This window comes from Miscanthus floridulus, chromosome 17, assembly GCF_019320115.1.
Source record: "Miscanthus floridulus cultivar M001 chromosome 17, ASM1932011v1, whole genome shotgun sequence".
In the NCBI taxonomy this organism is placed as follows: domain Eukaryota; kingdom Viridiplantae; phylum Streptophyta; class Magnoliopsida; order Poales; family Poaceae; genus Miscanthus; species Miscanthus floridulus.
Genome location: NC_089596.1, coordinates 77,799,821 through 77,820,469, shown reverse-complemented (window position 1 = coordinate 77,820,469; position 20,649 = coordinate 77,799,821). Strand labels below are relative to the sequence as shown.

General features: G+C 49.1%; 1 protein-coding gene across 1 annotated transcript; it reads left to right on the top strand.

Moving 5' to 3' along the window:
* The first annotated feature begins 15,814 nt into the window (after window positions 1-15,814).
* Window positions 15,815-20,418, top strand: LOC136517308 (uncharacterized). The gene is made up of 8 exons (XM_066510858.1): window positions 15,815-16,534; window positions 16,708-16,802; window positions 18,301-18,404; window positions 18,497-18,597; window positions 19,085-19,185; window positions 19,273-19,710; window positions 19,808-19,939; window positions 20,164-20,418. Exons 1-8 carry the CDS (start codon window positions 16,235-16,237, stop codon window positions 20,321-20,323), a joined length of 1,431 nt encoding a protein of 476 aa, XP_066366955.1. The 5' UTR covers window positions 15,815-16,234; the 3' UTR covers window positions 20,324-20,418.
* The last annotated feature ends 231 nt before the right edge of the window (window positions 20,419-20,649 follow it).

Below are 20,649 nucleotides of genomic sequence, written 5' to 3'. Positions count from 1 at the left end.
CGGACCATGGAAGATCACATAGCATCCGTATAATTAAATATTAATATGGGCTCAAACACGGCCAAACAATAATCATGGGCTCGAACACGGCCAAAATTCTAAAGCTTTACATGGAAGATCACCTAGCATCCATGCCAACCGGACCACGTAAGATCACCTAGCATCCGTGTTTGCTCCTGATATTCTGCTGCCTACACCGGCCTCCTAGTAGAAATCATACTTCTATCTAACAGAGTGTGAGATCAAGTCTACCCATATAGACATGTGGTTGTACGTAATATCTCACTAGGTGAGAGGGACTACGAATCGGTCCTTATATGACTGAGGCGAGTATCTACCATAGGAATCCTAGCGTTTCGCCCTGGACGTGGGCTTGCTCGGGCGTGGGAATCACCATCGTCACCACAGTTTACATTGCCGTGCTCTCTGCCCTACTCCCGATGGGCCCAGACCTCAGAGGTGGTGTTCACGCTGGCAGTCACCGCAGCCGCGATCATGCTCTGCTTTTGCTTCTAGCTTATTGGTTAGTTGGAGAGAGGACGTGAACTAATGAATTTCGGATTCGAGGGTTTTTTGTTTTGTTTTCTTGATTCGAGCCTTTTGGATTACATCGAATTGGTTCTTATTCATTTCTTTGTTGCTTATCGTCTGTTTCGTTCATTTCATCCAGAACTATCATCCGCTGCAGTATTATTCTTGGGTTACCTTCTAGTAAATTTCAATGGTTAGCTTCTGTTGGGTGCCCTCTTGTGGATCATCACCTTGGTCCTGTTGGCCGAGGGCAGCATGGAGGAGCATGGCAGCAAGGTCTCCTATAGGACATGGGCGGAGGTGCTCATCGGCTTGCTGAGGTGCTCATTGCTGCTTCCCTGCTGCCCACCACATGTTCGACAAAATGCCACGGAGGGGTAAACTTACCCACTCGAAGAAGAGGGGACTCTATGCAATACAAACTAGGCAACCAAACATACCCTGCGCTAGCCAGGCTTAGATAGCACAGACAACCAAACAACCATGGATTGGCTTGGCGGAAGAAGGCTAAGGCTAACTAGGCTCAATCCTAGCTAGACTGGGACTAAGGCCCTGTTTGATTCCTGCAGTGCCTCCTAAAATTCCTGTCACATTGAATGTTTAGACACATGCATGGAGTATTAAATATAGACTAATTCCGAAACTAATTGCACAACTTGCAACTAATTTGCGAGACAAATCTTTTAAGCCTAATTAGTCCATGGTTTGACAATATGGTGCTATAGTAAACATGTGCTAATGACAGATTAATTAGGCTTAAAAATCGTCTCATAAATTATCCTCCATCTATGTAATTGGTTTTGTAATTAATCTATATTTAATGCTCCTTATTAGTATCTAAACATGTGATGTGACATAAATTTGAGAAGCCGACTAAAGAACCAAACACCCCCTAAGCAACAAACAAACACATCCGTATTGTCTTGTCATGGTCTCATAGGCTCATAGCTATATGAGAGCTACGAAAGAGAGAAAAATCATGCTAAGTAGCAAAATTCTAAAATATATGGTTGCTGTGAGAAAAAGTCTTCACGTTTGGAGAGAGGACACTAGAATCAAACATGTGGTCCCTTGCTAGCAAACATCAGTCTCAGGCTACCTCGTCACCACAGCATGTTCTTCATCTGTCGCTTGGTTCTTTTGTCTAGGGATGAAAATGGTACGAATATTTTTCGACCGTATTCGAAACCGAATCCATTTAAAGGGGTTGAGATCTGTCCATATCCGAGTCCGGATATCCAACATCCGATACCGTATCCGTATCCGAATACTCAAATTGCATATTTGTGATGTCGATATCCAATCGTATCTGTGGGGGTATTAACCCCTATAGCCTTACGGCTAGGCTTGGGCCAGCCCAGTCCAGGGGGTCTGCCCCGCTAGAAGACGACGCGTGGCCCAGTCGATCTGCTCGGAGTCCCACACAAGGAATCAAGACAGACTTGGAGATCAAGCAAGATCCTGGTCGGTTAGAATAGGAATCCTTATCCGGCCACATATGGCAATTGTAACTGGTTAGGATTAGTTTCTAGATCTGTAACCCTGCCCCCCAGACTATATAAGGTGGGCAGGAGACCCCTCTCAAAAACACATCTCATTGACATACAACAATACAATCAGACGTAGGACGTAGGTATTACACCTTCACGGTGGCCGAACCTGGATAAAACCTCGTGTCTGTCTTACATCACCATCTCGTTCGTAGCTTGCGCATCTGTCTACCGATAATCTACTACCTTGGGCATACCCCTAGGTAGACTACCGACCATATTTCATTGACAGTGGTGTGCTAGGTAGGGGGTGTGCATACTGCTCCCACGACGAACAAGATGGTCATCATCTCCGATCCCATGGCTACGTCGAACGGCCTCACGTTCACCATCGGCCAAATCACCTAGACCACTGGCTCCGACAACTTCATCGCCATGACCACAGAGGAGGCATAGATCCAATCTGCATTGACCACTTCTTCACCAGCATCAGCTATGACTCTAACCACGTTAGATCTGGCTCCGGCCACACCAGCTTCGTCTTCAGCCACACCGACAACCCATCGTTCGCTTCCTCGCTACAAAGGGAGGCAGATCGACAACACTGACTTGCTCGACTCCATCGATCGGGTTGGCACCAAGCTTGCTAAAACCCTAGCTCTGGTAGATTTGATTCAAAATCAACCTACCGAGCAGGTAACCACTACCCACAATAGATCTATCCGACCAGCTCAGGCCAGTCGTCTTGCACGACTCGGTACAGATCTTGTGGTCATGTCTCCTCCTAAAGGGCGCTCCGTTCGTTGCCAGCCAACCCCCACAACGGGTCTCTGGCTCTCCAAGTGCGAAGCCTTGATGGAGAATTACCAGGCTTAGCCCTATGGCCTGCAAAACACTGCTTCCAACTACACGTACAATATACGATGCTGCTCGGATCTGTGTTTTATACATCGACCTTGGCCAATGCCACGCGACTTCATCAACATGGTTCGGATTGAGGAGTATCAAGAAGGATTAGTCCACATAGTTCAAGAGGGCAGCTCAAGCTCCCCATTCGGCATCACATCTAATGGCTCCGTCCACACTGAGCTCCAGCATTGTGGCAATGAAGAAGTTGAATACGATCTGGATATCCTAGACCACTCCCCGGGGTTCCTATGATTCTTGTATTTCCCACCAAGGCGAGGAGACTTGATCAATGTCATCAGTAATGACAAACCACTGGCAGTTGGCGAAATAGAACAAGAAAGGCTAGCGCGCGAAGCACGCAATATTCACCGGTTTAATCGTAGACAAGCCGAAGTCGAGGCAGAAGAGGAGGCACGACGCATAAGGTTCCAGCCACACGATCTCAATAATGCCTTTGATAAGGTAGGGGAAAAGCAAGTTTTTAGGACTCCAAGCGCCAACGTAGCTGTTGCTATGGCGACAATGCAACGACTACCCAATACCCCGGAAATCCAGGCAATTCGTGATGATGTACAAGCCTACCTAACGGCTGCCATAGCCCAGACCGTAGAGATTGCAAACCAAGCCCGGGCTCCATCCGTCTTAGTCGAATCAAGCCACAGTCACCAGTACTCAAGTCGCCCATAGTCACCCAACCAACGTGGCTCGCGCAACAATGACCCATTAGACAACCGTCAAGGCGGAAACGGTGGTCATGATGGTGGTCGGGATGACAACCACCGCAATAACCGGGACGATAATCAATGAAACAACCGTGATAATCGCCGTGATAACCACAGTCGTAGGGTCAAGCAGGGTGGCAATAGGGATCGCTGTGATGGCAATAACGATCTCTGCCATTCCCTTGGAGAACGCGATCTGTGTGATCGCATTAACCAAAGAGCCAACGATCATGCATCCCACGAAAGCTATCGCCGTATAGAATATGATACTACCCACGGCCCCCCAGGTTTGAAGCAGTTTACTCCTCACCTTCGCCAAGTCATATGGCCCAAAAACTTCAAGCTCAAAAAACTCCAGAAGTACAACGGCAAGGAGAACCACGAGTTATGGGTCATGCTCTACAAAACCGCATGCAGATCAGCCATGGCTGACGAGCACATCATGTCTAATTACTTCCCAGTCATCGTTGGCCATGCAGCCCACCAATGGCTGGTCAGCTTGCTAGCGAACTACTTTGATTCTTGGTAAGAGCTCAAGCAAGCATTCATCGACAACTTCATTGCTACTTGCGAACAACCCGGCAACAAATATGATCTGCAGCAGATTCGAGATCGCAAAGATGAGCCACTGCGTGAGTACGTCCGACACTTCTTGGAGATGCGCATCAAGGTCCCGTCGATCTCCGACAACGAGGCAATCGAAGCTTTCATCATTGGTCTCCGCTTCCACGACACCCTAAGGGACAAGCTCCTCTGCAAAAGACCCGAGTCGGTCACAGTGCTTCTAGCCACTGCTAAAAAATATGCGGACACCGATGATGCTAAAAAGATAATCATCGAAGAAGCAGCAAGGGTTCCATGCTCCGACCACCCCCACACCACGACGACTACTGCAGCAACCATGGTTAGAACAACAATTTTGATCGCCACAACCAGCGCAATGATTCCCGCGACCACCATGACCAGCATAATCAGCGGCGTAATCGCTATGACGATTACAGGGGCAAGCGTGCTCAGGAAGATGACGGTGAAGTCAACACCATTAAAAAAGGTGGCAGATGTCGCAACTACAAAGAAGACTATGCCAAAGCATTGAAAGGACCCTGCCATCTCCATCCCAAGTCAAACCATACCATGGAGAATTGCCATGTTCTCAAATCCATCTACATGCGCCAACAGGCTCCAGATAAATCCAACAAGCCTAACGACGTAGGGGAGCAGCGTAACGAGGACAACGATGATGAAGACGCAGATCCCCATCACAAGTACATCAAGCCAACCGACCGCATCCACACCATCATTGGGGGTAGAGTGTCCATCGAGACCAAACGAGAGTGCAAGCTACTCGCCCGCGCTTGCTTGAATGTGGCCAATGCCAACAACCTCATTGCCGATCCGCGGCTTCCCCCTTGGTCTCACCGCGAGATCTCCTTCAGTAGAAAGGACCAATGGGCTATAATACCTGAGCCAGGGCATTTTCCTCTGGTTCTCGATCCTTGTATCAACAAGGTTTAGTTCGATAGAGTGCTGATTGACGGCGGCAGTTCCATTGATATACTATTCAAGAACAGTTTGCCAGCCCTGAAGATAACCCAAGCTGATCTCAAGCCATACGAGGCATAGTTCTAGGGTGTTCTCCCTGGACAGAGCTCCACACCTCTTGGGTAGATCACGCTACCTGTGCAATTTGGTACACCAGACCACTTCTGCACCGACTATGTCAACTTCATGGTTGCCGACTTTGAAGGCACCTACCATGCTATCCTTGGACGACCAGCGCTCACCAAGTTCATGGCCATACCCCACTATAGGTATTTAGTGCTCAAGATGCCTACTGAGAAGGGGGTTCTAACTCTTAGGGGCAATGTATACGCAGCTTACACCTACAAGGATGACAACTTCAAAATAGCAGAGGCTCACAACCTCTCTATTTGTATGGCTAAGACCATGCTCAACGCCAAGCAGACCCTAGCCGACCACCTGGAGATCCCAGAGCTCGAGGCCCCACGCAAGAACATCAAGTCCAAAGAGCACAAAGAGATCCAGCTGGTCAACGGTGATCTCAGCAAAACGGCCCTTATCGGGGCCAACCTGGATCCTAAATAGGAAGACGTGCTCGTCAGGTTCTTAAGGAGCAACATGAGTGTGTTCGCATGGAAACCCGCTGACATGCCCGGTGTACCTCGGAACTTGATCGAGCACTCCTTAAATGTTGATGGCAAGGCCAAACCCATCAAGCAGAAGCTACGACGGTTCGCTCACGACAAAAAGGAGGCTATTAGGGTCGAAGTTACACGGCTTTTAGCAGCCAAATTTATCAAAGAAGTGTATCATCCAGAGTGGTTAGCCAACCCGGTTCTTGTACGCAAAAAGAATAAGGAATGGAGAATATGCGTTGATTACACTGATCTCAACAAACACAACCCTAAAGACCCCTTCGGCTTACCTCACATAGACGAGGTCATAGATTCAACTGCCGATTGCGAGCTTCTTTCCTTTCTCGATTGCTACTCTGGTTATCACCAGATCGCTCTCAAAAAGGACAACCAGATCAAGACATCCTTCATCACGCCCTTCGGCGCCTACTGCTACATGACCATGTCGTTCGGGCTTAAGAACGCTAGGGCTACCTACCAACGCACCATACAGGCCTACCTCAAAGGTGAGATAAAAGACAACCTCGTCGAGGCTTATGTTGATGATGTAGTTGTTAAAACCAAGGAAGCATACACCCTTATCGACCATGTTGTTAAACCCAAAGAAGTGTATTTTTGGTGTTCCATCTGGTATACTGATTGGCAACGTCGTTAGTCATGATGGCATACGCCCTAACCCAGAGAAAGTAAAAGCTGTCTTGGACATGAAGCCGCCCAAAAAGGTGCAGGATGTTCAGAAGCTTACTGGATGCATGGCTACCCTCAGTCATTTCATATCAAGATTAGGCAAAAAGGGACTACCGTTTTTCTAGCTACTCAAAGCATTCGAGAAGTTTGAGTGGTCGGAGGAAGCAGACGCTGCCTTTACACAACTAAAATAATTCCTTACATCACCTCTGGTCCTCACCGCTCCCAGAGAAGATGAAACCCTCCTGCTTTACATCACGACAACTAATTGAGTGGTCTCCACTGCCATGGTGGTCGAGCGCAGCGAGCCCGACCATGTCTACAAGGTACAGTGACCAATTTATTTCATCAGTGAGGTGCTCAATGAATCTAGGACCAGGTACCCACAGATTTAGAAATTGATCTACGCCATACTAATCACATCATGAAAGTTGAAACACTACTTCGATGGATATCATGTGGTGGTCATGACTGAGTAGCAATCTGGTGATAACAAGGATGCAAACGGGCACATCGTCAAATGGGCAATGGAGCTATGCCCTTTCTCCTTGGAATTTGCAAGTCGTACTACAATCAAGTCTCAGGCACTTGTCAATTTCGTCGTCGAGTGGACAGACTTAAGCACACCTACCTCTCAGGGGCCCACCAAGTATTGGAAGATGTACTTTGACGGCTCTCTCAACATCGACGGCGCAGGAGCAGGCATCCTTTTCGTATCACCATCCAAGGAGCAGCTTCGATATGTCCTTAGGATTTATTTCTCGGCATCCAATAACGCCGCCGAGTACGAAGCATGCCTACATGGTCTACGCATTGCAGTCGAACTCGGTGTTAAGCATCTCTATGTCTACAGAAACTTAGCTCTAGTCATCAATGAACTCAACAAGGACTAGGATACGACCAGTGAAAAGATGGACGCATACTGCAAAGCGATCAGAAAGCTGGAAGGCAAGTTCTATGGCATTAAGTACACACATGTGGTCTAGGATAAAAATCAAGCAGCAGATGCGCTGTCAAAGTTAGGATCATCTTGAGCCAAAGTCCCACATGGTGTATTTGTTCAAGACCTGCTCACGCCCTCCATCAAAGAAGAAGATCCCGCGGTCGACAAGCCTCTAGACCAGCTATTGGTGGCTATGGTTCTGGCATCACACACCACCAAACCACCTCTGACTAGAGAGTACCTTTTATCAAGTACTTGATAGATGGTAGCGGTTACACCGATCGAACAGAAAACGAACGCCTGATGCATCGCAGTAAGCAGTATCTGCTCGTTGATGGCAAATTGTGGCGCAAGAACGCGAAGGAGGAAATCTTGACGAAGTGTATAACCCAGGAGGATGGTGAACATCTCCTAGACAAAATCTACTCTGGCTCCTGCGGCAACCATGCGGCATCGAGAATGCTGGTCGGCAAGGCTTTCCGAGCAGGGTTCTATTGGCCATTAGCCGTAGTCAATGCAGAGAAGCTAGTTCGCCATTGTCAGTTTTTCGCCAAGAGAATCCACGTACTAGCACATGAGATTCAGACTATACCAGCCTCTTGGCCCTTCGCATGCTGGGGACTGGATATGATCGGCCTTTCAAACTAGCCCCTGGAAAATTTACATGCGTCTTTGTGCTGATCAACAAATTCTCTAAGTGGATAGAGTACATGCCCCTGGTCAAGGCATCTTCAGAAAAGGCAGTCGTGTTCCTCGACTAGGTCATCCACTACTTCGGCATACCCAACAGCATCATCACTGATCTGGGTACTCAGTTCACCAGGAACGCTTTTTGGGACTTCTGCGATGAAAGGAGCATAGTAGTAAAATACGTCTCGGTGGCACACCCTAGAGCTAATGGACAGGTCAAGCGAGCAAATGGTATGATCCTAGATGCACTTAAGAAGAGGATGTACAGAGAGAATGACAAAGCTCCTGGAAGATGGCTCAAAGAGTTACCGGTCGTGGTCTAGGGTCTCAGAACACAGCCCAGTCGCAATACCGGCATATCACCATACTTTATGTTTTATGGCGCTAAGGTAGTGCTCCCAGTAGATATAGCCTTCAAATCAGCGCGAGTAGAGAACTTCGACGAAGACAAGGCCAATGAAGTGCGGGATCTAGAAGTGAATAGTGCAAAAGAGAAGCGGCTCGATTCTTGCGTACATACAGCCAAATACCTTGCTGTTTTATGCAGGTACTACAACAAGAACATCAAGGAGCGGTTCTTCATGGTCAGAGACCTGGTCCTAAAGTGGAAGACGAATCAGGCTAGTGTCCATAAACTCGCAACCCCATGGGAAGGACCCTTCATGATCAAGGAGGTTACACGCCCTACATCTTATAGGCTAGCTCGCCTAGACGGCACAGACGTACCCAATTCCTAGCACATCGACAAGCTTAGGCATTTCTATGCTTAGCTACTAAGATATGTACCCCTCTTGTACTTTTGGTTCATTTCAATAAAGCTATTATGATTTCTCTGGCCACTCTAATGTGTCACTTTGAAGTCTATTGTTATTCTAACTCTACCAATGAAAACCAACCACCATTCCTTCTCGGTTTCTCAGAACAGGCCCTGTCTTCGATTCCTCCCAACGCATGCATGGGATCCGCTCTCTACGCTACGGGTGATCGGCAGGTGCTCTCTGGTTTGACTTGTGTGTTTCTATGTGTGCACAAGCTACGCACCTCACACTCTGATCGCAAGACAAACCAGGGCCATACAAACCTTTTAGGATGATGTGTCGACTAAACTAGTACAACTAAACAGAACACCAACATGTTCTAACTTAGTTACATCAACACGATATCCGAGCTTAAACATGTTTTCTACAAAACAAACAAGTTTATGTTGAAATACAATTACATTATTACAAGCTTGCCTGACAAGGTCCAAGTTTACAATAACCCAACTACATCTTCTTCTACAGCTATAGCCTACACTATTGGCTGGTCGGGGCACGCGGCACCTGCTGCTCGCTGGGCCTAACATCGTGCTCGGGTCTCGGGGACTCCAGCATCGATCGAGCTAAAGAAGATGGCCCCGCCAACGCTTGGCTAGTCAAGACCGTAGGCTTCGCCGGTTGGCTTGAAGATGACGGCACTCCTAGCTAACTTGTTGATGGCGCTCCTTGTATGGGTGGTGTCGCACCTCCATACAAGTTAATATCGCCAATTATTTTTGTCGATAAGTCCAGCTGGGTCATCCGTAGCTCCTCGGCCTTGTCTAGATCTACCTCCTTTGGGTATCCAGCCTCCAAGCGCTTGAGATCGATCAGGGGGTAGTGAGCACATACCATGCTTAGCACATGTGCGCCTGCGTACTCTCCCGTCTCCTTCATGAACCCCTGAAACCATCCCCATACCCTCTGGCATCTCTCGATCAATCCCAGCTACGGCGTCCTTAGCACATCTTTTGCTAGCGTTGGATCGATGAGGTTAAGGATTGGCAAAATTCCCTTTGCCACCTCCTAGCACTGGCTTTTCCAGGTGTCATGGTCCTTGGTGATCTCTTGGCATTGTGCTTTCCAGCCGTCATGGTTTTTCATCATGGCCTCCAGATGCTTCTTTGCATTGATTTTTATAACTGCAAACCGCACATGTTGTTAAGACGCTATACCACGCCAAACTACGGTAGGCAACAAAAATAAGCAAAGGTGGTTGCACAACTTACCTTTCAGCTCCTCTGTCATCTTGGTCGCGTGGTCCCAAAGTTGTGACTGGTCTGGCACCAGTTTTCTATTGTCCTCGTTTAGGCGATCACACTCCCCGACCACACGACTGACCTCCTCTCAGAGACGGATCACTTCAGCTTCTAAGCCTGCACTACAGCTATTACTACCAACAATGCAACAGCACTTGTCGGTAGTTGGTATGATAAAATGGCTACTTACTTGTTCTTTCCTGCTCTTTCTTACTGAGCTGGATGACCAAGTTCTGGTTCTGGGAATCTTGCACCGTCTTTTCATGATCGGCGGCTTCAAGTCGTTGGCGCAAGAGGTCCACCTCCGCTATCAGCTCCTTGTTATTTGCAACGATCATATCGATCTGGTCGAAGCACTTCTTGCAGTACCTTGCGGTCTTCATTAAGTCTTGTGTGCAGATAGCTAAGTAAGACAACTATGACTATACCGCAAGACCAGGGGGTGAAGCGAAGCTTACCTGCACTTCCATAACAAGCCCCTTCACCGGCCGTTCAACTTTCTTGGTTTCTTCAACCTTCGGGATTTCCTCATGGATAACCCATTGGTCGTTCTGCCAACACGACACATAAATATGTTGTCGCTTGTCTTGCGGATGGCCTAGGACCTCCTCCACCTTGTCCTCTTTGGGCTCTTCTTTGGGTCCTGGTGCTGGCCCAGCGTCAGCAACATCTGTGATCACCACAGCCTTCTCATGAGCTGCAGCATCGGTAAATGTGGTCTATGCTCTCACCTTCGGTCGCTACTCCTCGGTCTGCTCTATTACCCTCGATGCTAAGGTGTTGCCCTCAGCAGGTTTAGCGCTCGGAGCACTCGTGTCCGGCTCGGCTGGTCCCTCGACCACCTGCTCAAGGACTGTTGATTGACTGCTCGCTTGCTAAGGCTCTGACAGATCTTCTACTATGGCTTCCTCGGTGGTCGGCTACTGGGTAGTCTACTCTGTACTTATTGGTGGCGCCACGCCACTTTTGGCCAGCCGGTCCGGACTTTCTATGGACGCCGAGCTAGTATATCCGAGATAAGTTCAGAAAGCAATCATATTAACTACAAATTGCTAATTTATATCAAGATTACAAATACTTACATGTTGGAAGCGCGAAATGATGTGGAGAAGGTGCGTCTCTTCGGCCGTACTTGCTCCACGTGCTGTGCGAATGACTCATGGTCTCCCTCTACATCCAGCACTATCACTGTGCCTTGGTGCTCGACCCCTCTGCCACTTTCCTTCGCGCTATAGTGGTTGGTGGCGTGCTCAGTTGAGTTGTCGCTCCCATCGCTGGTCGCGTTCCTTGCCCCGATACTCTGAGGTCGACCCGGCTGCATCCTTCACCGTCGTCGGTGATGTGGGTCCCATAGGTGCGAAGGACCCACCTTGCTCCATTGACTCCAGTTGTTTCCTCCTTTTTCGAGGGACAAGTTGAAAGGTGTCTGCATCTTCTCCCTCCTCTGCACCATCGTCCGACCAAGCAAAAATCGCCTACCGACGCTTGCCGGCATGGTTCTCCTCTGGGTCGCCCTCGGGCTCATTGATATTTAGCGCCCCCCGATGAGCAGGGTGGCTACTAATCTCTTCTTTGATTGTTTGGGGGTAGCCGGCCGCTTACTAGCGGCTTTGGCCGCTGCCTCCTCTCCAGCTCTGAGCACCACCCAGTCGACGTCCTCATCCTTGATCTTGACGCTGGTCTAGGTGGTGGGATCAGCTCCTTATGGCCACTCTACTCCAGGGGGTGGTGACACAAACACTATTGCTCTATCCCGACCATTAACCTAGGTAACAAAAGGGAGTGAACATAGTAAGTTTCCACTTATCCTACCACAATATAAGACTACGGGTACGCGGCAAGATGAGTTACCTTTGGGGGAGGTTGGGCAAGCTTGAAAGCATGCTCGATGTCGCTCAATCTAGCATAATTTGGACCGACTAAGTTAAATAGCTTTCCAATTCTAGCTTTGACTTCAATTTTGTCAAGCGCCCCCTGCCTCGTTCTCGTTGGGTCCGCGCTCCCTTGATACTCATAGCCAAGATGTGCCCTCCTCTGGTAGGGCTGGATCCATCGGCTGATGAAGCTCCCGATCACGCTCGGACCATCTAGTTTTTTCCACGAGATCATTCCAAATATTTCTGGGATCTGTCCCAGCTGCTCGGGCTTCTCTGACTAGCTTGTCTTCTTCTCCAGAATGTAGCCCACGTCGCATAGCATGATCGTGTTTGGCTCTTCATGGATGTAGAACCATTTCTTGTACCAGTCATCGAGCGACGTGTTCCATGGGTAGTGCAGGTACTGGGCTTTCATGCCGTCATGGAGGTTGAGGTATACACCCCCGGCTATCTTCGAACCACCGCTTCTTTTCTTCCGTAGACAGAAAAGATGGTGGAAAAAATCGAAATGGGGCTAGAAGCCGCCATATGCTTCGCACAGATGAATAAAGTGGCGACAAGAAGGATCGAGTTGGGATGCAGATTGCAAATCCCAATCTCGTAGTAAAGACAGAGCCCCTAAAGAAACGGATGCACCGGAACTCCAAATCCCCGTTTAAAGAAATCCTCGAACACCACGATCTCACCTAGTTGTGGATTGGGGTACCTCTCGCCCTTCGGTGCACGCATTCCTACGAGCTCCTTGTTGTGGAGTACCCCCATAGTGACGAGGTCTTCAATGGTCTGCTCGTTGCTTCTCGACTTCCACCATTCCTTCTCCATGACCCCTGTTGTCTTCTACGCATCACTTTTCACCATTTCCCTTTCGTTGTCCGCCTCAGGCTCTGGCCTTGCTGGTGAACGGGGAGTGTTCTGATCTTCAACGATAGCGGGGGATGAGCAGAGGCGGGTAGTGGAAGCGGCGGCGGATTGATTGGTGGCGATTTCATATGTGTTAGGGTTGGTTGGTGAGAGGAAGAAAAAAGTTGCGGTTGCGAGTGGCAATGGGGTTCAGTAAATAGCAACTGACCTCTCATATACCGTATTTAACCCAAGAGTTACGCTGTTTCGTCTGCCCAGGATTCTTGGGGGACGTGCGCATGTGCCGCAGACGGTTGTTTTCATAGCCTCGAGATCTACGCCAATATATGTGCCTCTTCGTTGCTAGTGTGGGAGGGCCCACGCTGACACACCTACTGACAGGTGTCACGCAACTGTTTGCTTGACAAGACAAAAAGGCAGTATGACGTGCTATACCCATCTACTTTTTTGACCAGACGTGTCAGACCGGACTTGTCAGAACAAATAAATAAATAAATACATAAAATAATAGTACAAGTGGCATATGGTTTTTTGCCACACTTTTTGTGCTTGGGGATCGTCCCGACCACCCTCGTGCTCGGGGACTGTCGTGAATATCCTTGTGCTCGGGTACTGTCCCGACCACCATTGTGCTCGGGGACTGTTCCGACCACTCTTGTGTTCGGGACTGTCTCGACCGCCCTCGTGCTCGGGGACTAAACTGACTATGGTTATTCTCGGGGATTCGTCGTTTTCCCCATGCTGCGCTCGGGGACTGCCCCGACCACTCTTTGACCTTTGCTCGGAGACCGCTCTCCTCGGCTACATGTGATTTGTACTCACATACAGTTGAGAGATATTTATTGTTTCTCATTTAGACCTTGCTACAAGGCTGATACCTCGCCTTCCAACAAGCTCGGGGACTACATTGGTATGATGCACCTGCCGGTGCATCTCGTATCGCCTGTACGATGATTGGATTTTCAACTTAACTGGGAATTCTTTTTAGACCCTGACACCACGTGCCTACGTCATCTACTATCAGGCTCGAGGACTAAGTGGGCACACTTTACGTTGCAGTGAATGTGTTTATTTTATCGACCTCTAGGCTCTGACTGGTGGCCATAACTACTACTGTACAAGGGTCACTTACATTTCTTTTCAGAAATACAAGTGGGCGCACTTGATCGGGAAAGAAATCTTTTTCTTTTTTCTTTAGAACACCATGCATTCTTCGGACAACCAGAATCTTCGGCTATAATCGTGGTCTACTGCTCTCTGTGCTGACCAGAATACTGGTACATTTGCTTGGTCAATGTTTCAACCAGTTAGAGATGACATGAAGACAGACTACATTAGCCGAAGAAGATCAAACGACGTGTCGCAATATAATACATGGTACTCGGGGACTAGCTGTGAGGGTATTAACCCCTATAACCTTACGGCTAAGCTTGGGCCGGCCCGGTCTAGGGGGTCAGGCCCGCTAGAAGACGACACGCAGCCCAGCCGATCTGCTCGGAGTCCCGCGTAAGGAATCAAGACAGACTTGGAGATCAAGCAAGATCCTGGTCGGTTAAAATATGAATCCTTATCCGGCCACCTATGATAATTGTAACTGGTTATGATTAGTTTCCAGATATGTAACCCTGCTTCCAGACTATATAAGACGGGTAGGGGACTCTCTCAAAAATACATCTCATTGACATACAATAATACAATCAGACGCAGGACATAGGTATTACGCCTTCACGGCGGCCGAACCTGGATAAAACCTCGTATCTGTCTTGTGTCACCATCTCGTTCGTAGCTTGCGCATCTGTCTGCCGATAATCTACTATCTTGGGCATACCCCTAGGTAGACTGCCGACCATATTTCGTCGACAGTATCATATCCAACATAGTTGACACTATCCGTATTCGAATCCGAATCCTGACAGAAATATGAAAACAAATGTAATATCAATGATATCCGTTTTCATCCCTACTCCCCCGTCCCAAAAATATTGCAATTCTAGGACTATGCTCAGGAACCAATGTAGTTGGCAAATGATGAAAATGCTCCTGGGAATGGCTGACGGCCCTCCCTTTGCAGCTCTGTTTAGCAGATACGTATTCACAGCTAGGGTTAAAACGTATGGAAGGGTGAGTGTCCACGTGTCTACCTGTATGTCTTTTGGATTTTTTATGGCCATGATGTTTTTCTTTTACGTGAGATGTGGATACGTGTCCAAAGTTGGTGGGTTCTGTACCCCTGCAACCTTTACCCTGTTAGCTACATGAGCGTTTTTTTTTTTTTGGATAAATTTTAAACCGTATAACTGCAGTCTTTTTTAGTCGGAGGGAGTACTTTTGTCAGAGGAGGCCATCGGCGCTTCTGCAATATGTCCTGACACCCTGCAAGGCCGTGCGTTTTTTTTTTCTTTTCTCGAGAGGAAGTTACCGGCCGCGGAAAAAAAGTCTCCAGCGCAGCTTATCCCGAAACGTGCGGTGCGGCCAGGACCACCCGTGCGTGCCCCACCGAACAGGCCAACCATCCAATAGCAGCACGGCGTTTGTGCTTGTTGGCCTGGCCCTGGCCGTCTCCCCCGTTGCGGCCCACAACTGACGACCCGCTCTGCCTGTGCCACACTGATGCCAAGGCAGCAGGACGCCAGCCAGCGCCTGCCAGGCCAGGCCACACAGAAACCGAGACGCCAACCACCAACCGCACGCGACCTGGCGCCCTGCCCAATGCCCATACCCTCCCAGCCCGGCACAGCCCCGCGCGGTCTCCCTCTCCCCACTCCGCCCCAACACCGGCCAGGCCAGGCCCGAACGCGACGGTCTCGAAACTACCACCGCGCCACGACGCCGAGGCACACATCACGCCCGCCCCACCCCACGCCCGCCGGTTATAAATAGCCAAGCGTACGACTGGGGCCAGAGACAGAGAGAGACCGTCTCCTCCGCCGGTCCGCGCCCACGACCAAACTGCGCGAGCGCAACCGAGCACGGACAGCGCAGCGCGGCACCGAGCCGCTGCGAACGAGACCGCACCGCCGGCAGGGAGAGACCCCGCCCCGCCCCCCGCCCGGAGAAAAGGCAGACGCGGCGGGCGTCGGCGGCCCAATCCGGAGGGCGCGACCGGTCCGGCCCTTTTTCGGTCCGTTCCTTCCTTCCTCCGTTCGTTCGTTGGCCTTCTCCTCCTGTTCCTCTTCTTGGCGCGGCAAGAGGAGGAATAGAAGAATAGTAGGAGAGGGAGGGGAGCCCCGCGGCAGAGGGCAACGACCAACGGCACGCCTCCACTGCCGCCGCCGCCGCTCGGGCTGAGGTCGCCGCTGCCACGACAAGACGATGGCGCGGTTCATCCTGAGCCTGATGGAGCTCGGGGTCAGCGCCACCGTGCACATGCTCTTCGGCCTCTACGTCTTCAGCACGGCCGTCGCCACCGACATCTCGCAGGCCGCCACGGCGTCGGGGTGCCTCCTGCTGCGCCGCCCGCCGCCTCCCGCGGGCTCGGCCGAGGGCGCGGCGCTCGTCGACGTCGCCGCCGCGGGGGAGAGCGACGAGCGCAGGTGCGCGGCGCCCGTCATCCTCGACGCCTCGCCGCCGCCCATCGTCCTCGTCCACGGCATCTTCGGTTTCGGCAAAGGGGTACGAAACCAGTCGGAAACTCCGAAACTCTCTCTCTCTCTCTCTCTCTCTCTCTCTGTTGGTTCTCTTCCGGCCGGCCTTCCTGACGTGGGGCGGCGAGTGTTTGGTGAAATGCCGCGGCGGCAGCGCCCTCACATGTTTTCTTCCTCTTTGGTGTTTGCTTCCGCGCGCAGAGGCTCGGTGGCCTTTCCTACTTCGCCGGCGCCGAGAAGAAGGACGACCGCGTGCTCGTCCCGGATTTGGGGTCGCTCACCAGCATCCATGACAGGTGGGTGGCTCGGAAAAGAACTACTACTAGCAGAGATACTTCTCTGATCATTATCATCATAATAAAAAACCTGCTAAATATTCCCGTTTGGTAGTTGCCCGCTGCTTTACCTTTTCAACCACCTTATTAGTAGATTATGTTGCTTATTATTATGACTTGGTATCTTCTCCGTGAGAAAATTGGCTATTTGCCATTGCAAACAATGGGCTTCGCAAAATTGCCATCCAAGAGATTGACTTCATAAAATTGCCAATCTAAACATGTTTACCTTGATTTTGTTGCCATACTCCCTATTTAGTTGCTTTGTTAATATTTTTTTGGAATCCCTTTCACGCGAAAAGACATTGTTGCCCTTCTGCTTAATTGACGTGAAGAGATGAGATCGAGACGGCTATTTGCATCATACGAAAGCACTCAAACGAAGAACCGCCGCTCGCGTGCCCTAGACATCCACGATGCAGGGCGGCCGCGACGCGGCACCATCGGCGGACGCACTCGCCGCCGCCACACAACCACCCATGCTTAGCGCCGCCACGCCGTCCACCCGCGCTTGCCGTGACCACGGTGGCCGTCGGCACGACCATGGAGGAACTCGGAGCGACCTCGGCTTGCTGTCGGCACGACCACGGTGGAACTCAGAGCGACCTCGCCGCACCTCGTCGCAGCCCCGACAGCAAGCGCGCTCATCTTGCTGCAGGCGGCCGACACGCTCGGCAGGCTAGATGCAGCCCCAACGTCCCGCGCCCCACCGGGTCCGAGTCCGTCCCTCGTGGTGGACGCACCGGCGTCGACCGTAAACTGCAAACGATATTTGGTTTAGGTTTGATATGGAGGTTGATGATCCTATACCACAAGTTGACTGGGACAACTTGCAGATAGTAGAGTCACACGATGAGGAAGGAAGAATTGAACTTTTGAGTGAAAATCAAATATCTGTGTTTTTAGGCTCAATTTATGCATGTGTGAGATGAATTCATTTATACTCAGCATATGGATTCGGATGTGAACTCATTTTATTCTCAATTTATGAATTTGTGTGACAGACATAGGCGTGCATGTATTCTAATTATATTGTCCACCTGATTGTTTTTTTTTTTCAAAAACCGGCCAAATGCATGCACAGTAGCTCGTACAGAAGCATGCAGGCCATTAGATTCGGATATCAGCTGATCTGCCTGACGTCTGACGCAGCCAAGGTGTGAAGGGTGATCCGCCCGACGTCTCCCGGTAGCAAGGGTAGAAATGTCTTTTCGCGTGGAGGACGAATCCAAAAAAAAAAAGAAACAAAGGAGCTAAATATGGATTATGGCAACAAAAACAAAGTATACATGTTTAGGTTGGCAATTTTGCGAAGTCAATCTTTTGGATGGCAATTTTGCGAAGCCCATTGTTTGGAATGGCAAATAGCCAATTTTCTCCTTCTCCGTGCCTGTGAACAAGAAAGATTATGTCCTCTGAATATAGATCGCTGGAGATTTAATTGTTCTTGGCGATGCAGGGCGCGCGAGCTGTTCTACTACCTCAAGGGCGGGCAGGTGGACTACGGCGAGGAGCACAGCAAGGCTTGTGGCCACAGCAGGTTTGGGAGAATATATCACACAGGTAGAGATTCCGAAAAACACAATACATGGCCATGGCCTTTCAGAATTTCTTTTTTCATTAGTTCTTACATGGCTGTTCTAATTTTGGTGCAGGGCACTATCCTGTGTGGGATGAGCACAACCCGGTGCATTTTGTCGGGCACTCTGCTGGCGCGCAGGTTGTGAGGGTGCTGCATCAGATGCTTGCCGACAAAGTACACAAACAAGACATTTTCAGTTTTACTCACAAGTGGTAGCTGTTTATCGCTGCTGGTGGAATTAGTCATGCCTATCATGTGCTTTCAGAGGGATGGTTCTTGTGACTTGGAGTACATGATTAGAGCACCCAAATTAGGATGAGTTTACGTCAATTTTTGTTAACTTGGACCTCTGTTAATGCGCTTTTGTAGGGATGGTCCAACAATCTGTTTTTAGTATGGCCAAAATCCGTTCTTAGTTTACCCTTTCCCCCCACTTTATGTGATTTTGAAGTGCGCTTTTGCCACTGAATTGAGCTTCGGTGTTTAATTGCATGACCCTCTGTGGGCTTTACGCATGTGGCATGCTGGTCTTGCTTGTTGCATGTTGAGCCGGCAGCTTGCTGGCATGCTGTAGTGTTACGAAACATGTGAACTTTAACACTTTGTGGATATACTATATTACTATATATAATGCTAACACATATTGTGATACTGATCTCAGGCTTTCCCTGGTCATGATACTTCTGAAGATTGGGTTCTAAGCCTGACTTCCTTGTCGGGTGCACTTAATGGAACAACAAGAACTTACTACGATGGCATGCTGTAAGTGCTGCTGAAACAGATACAGATAAGATCAATGGACTTTTCTATCTTGGTACCAGCCTCCTTATTGTTTTATATACTTTTCAGGGTTGAAGATGGTAGGTCCATGAAATCTATCTGTCTTCTTCAGCTCTGCCGGCTCGGAGTTATTGTCTACGATTGGCTAGACATTCCTTGGCTGAAGAATTACTACAATTTTGGTTTTGACCATTATGAGATGTCACGGAGGAAAGTAGGCTTTTCAGGACTAATTAATCTGCTGCTGGGGCACAAGGGCCCATTTGCCAGTGGAGATTGGATTCTACCTGACCTCACAATCCAAGGATCCATGAAACTAAACTCTACACTTAGGACCTTTCCCAATACATTCTACTTCAGTTATGCTACAAAGAAAACAAGAAAATTATTTGGAATTACAGTGCCTTCAAGTGTTCTTGGAGTGCACCCCATGCTCTTTCTGAGAGTCCTCCAGATGTGTATGTGGCGGCACCCTCAAAATGCACCTCTGCCTTACAAAGGGTACAGGTGAATCCTCTGCTCTAAGGCAAAATACATGTATTGAAAAGAACCTTCACTTGTAATTGTTTGGCATGCCTTTAATCTTGTTGCCCATATTGTGCAGGGATGAAGATTGGGAAGACAATGATGGGGCTTTGAACACAATCTCTATGACACACCCCCGCATTCCAGTCGAGCATCCACACCGTTTTGTAGTGGACGATTCTGACTGCCATGCTCTGCAACCTGGGATATGGTTGGTGCTATAATTCAGAATTTTCCTTCAAACTTTTAAGTTGCTTGTTTCTTAGTTATTTCATGAGAAGTGCACCTGTTGTGTCAAGAATTTGCTCTCATGATAATATTTAGCAAGTTCAACACTGAATCCAACTGGTCAACTGTCAGGCTTTGAAGTGACTTCATTTGTTTACTATCGCTCTTCACTAATGGAAACATAATTGCTTCCATTGATTTCTGCAGGTATTACAAGATTATTGAAGCTGACCACATTCTATTCATTGTGAATCGGGAAAGAGCTGGAGTGCAATTTGATTTGCTGTACGATGGCATTTTCCAGCGCTGCAGAAAGCATGCCTTTAGGAAGAGCCCACCTACTGTACCAAACGAAACAAGTCAATAGCAGAACTAAGCCAAAGTATTTGTAGTAGTACATAGGAAGAACAAGGTGTAAATTACATTGTTGATTGAACGGGAATAGCATATTTGCTTCTCCAATTTTTGGAACGGGGTTTATGGAGACTGGGAACTTGCATCCTTCCTTGTCAGATACTCCGACTGCCAAGTTAATGCTTCGCCATACAGATGCAAGGAGATTTGCCTTCCATTGTTGATTTACCATGAATGGACAGGAGACGACGGATCCCATGGTTGCAGTTGCCTATGACCTGAGTGTAGCTAAGATCACATGCGTCCAAAAAGTTTTTTTTTTTTTTTTGATAAATCGAC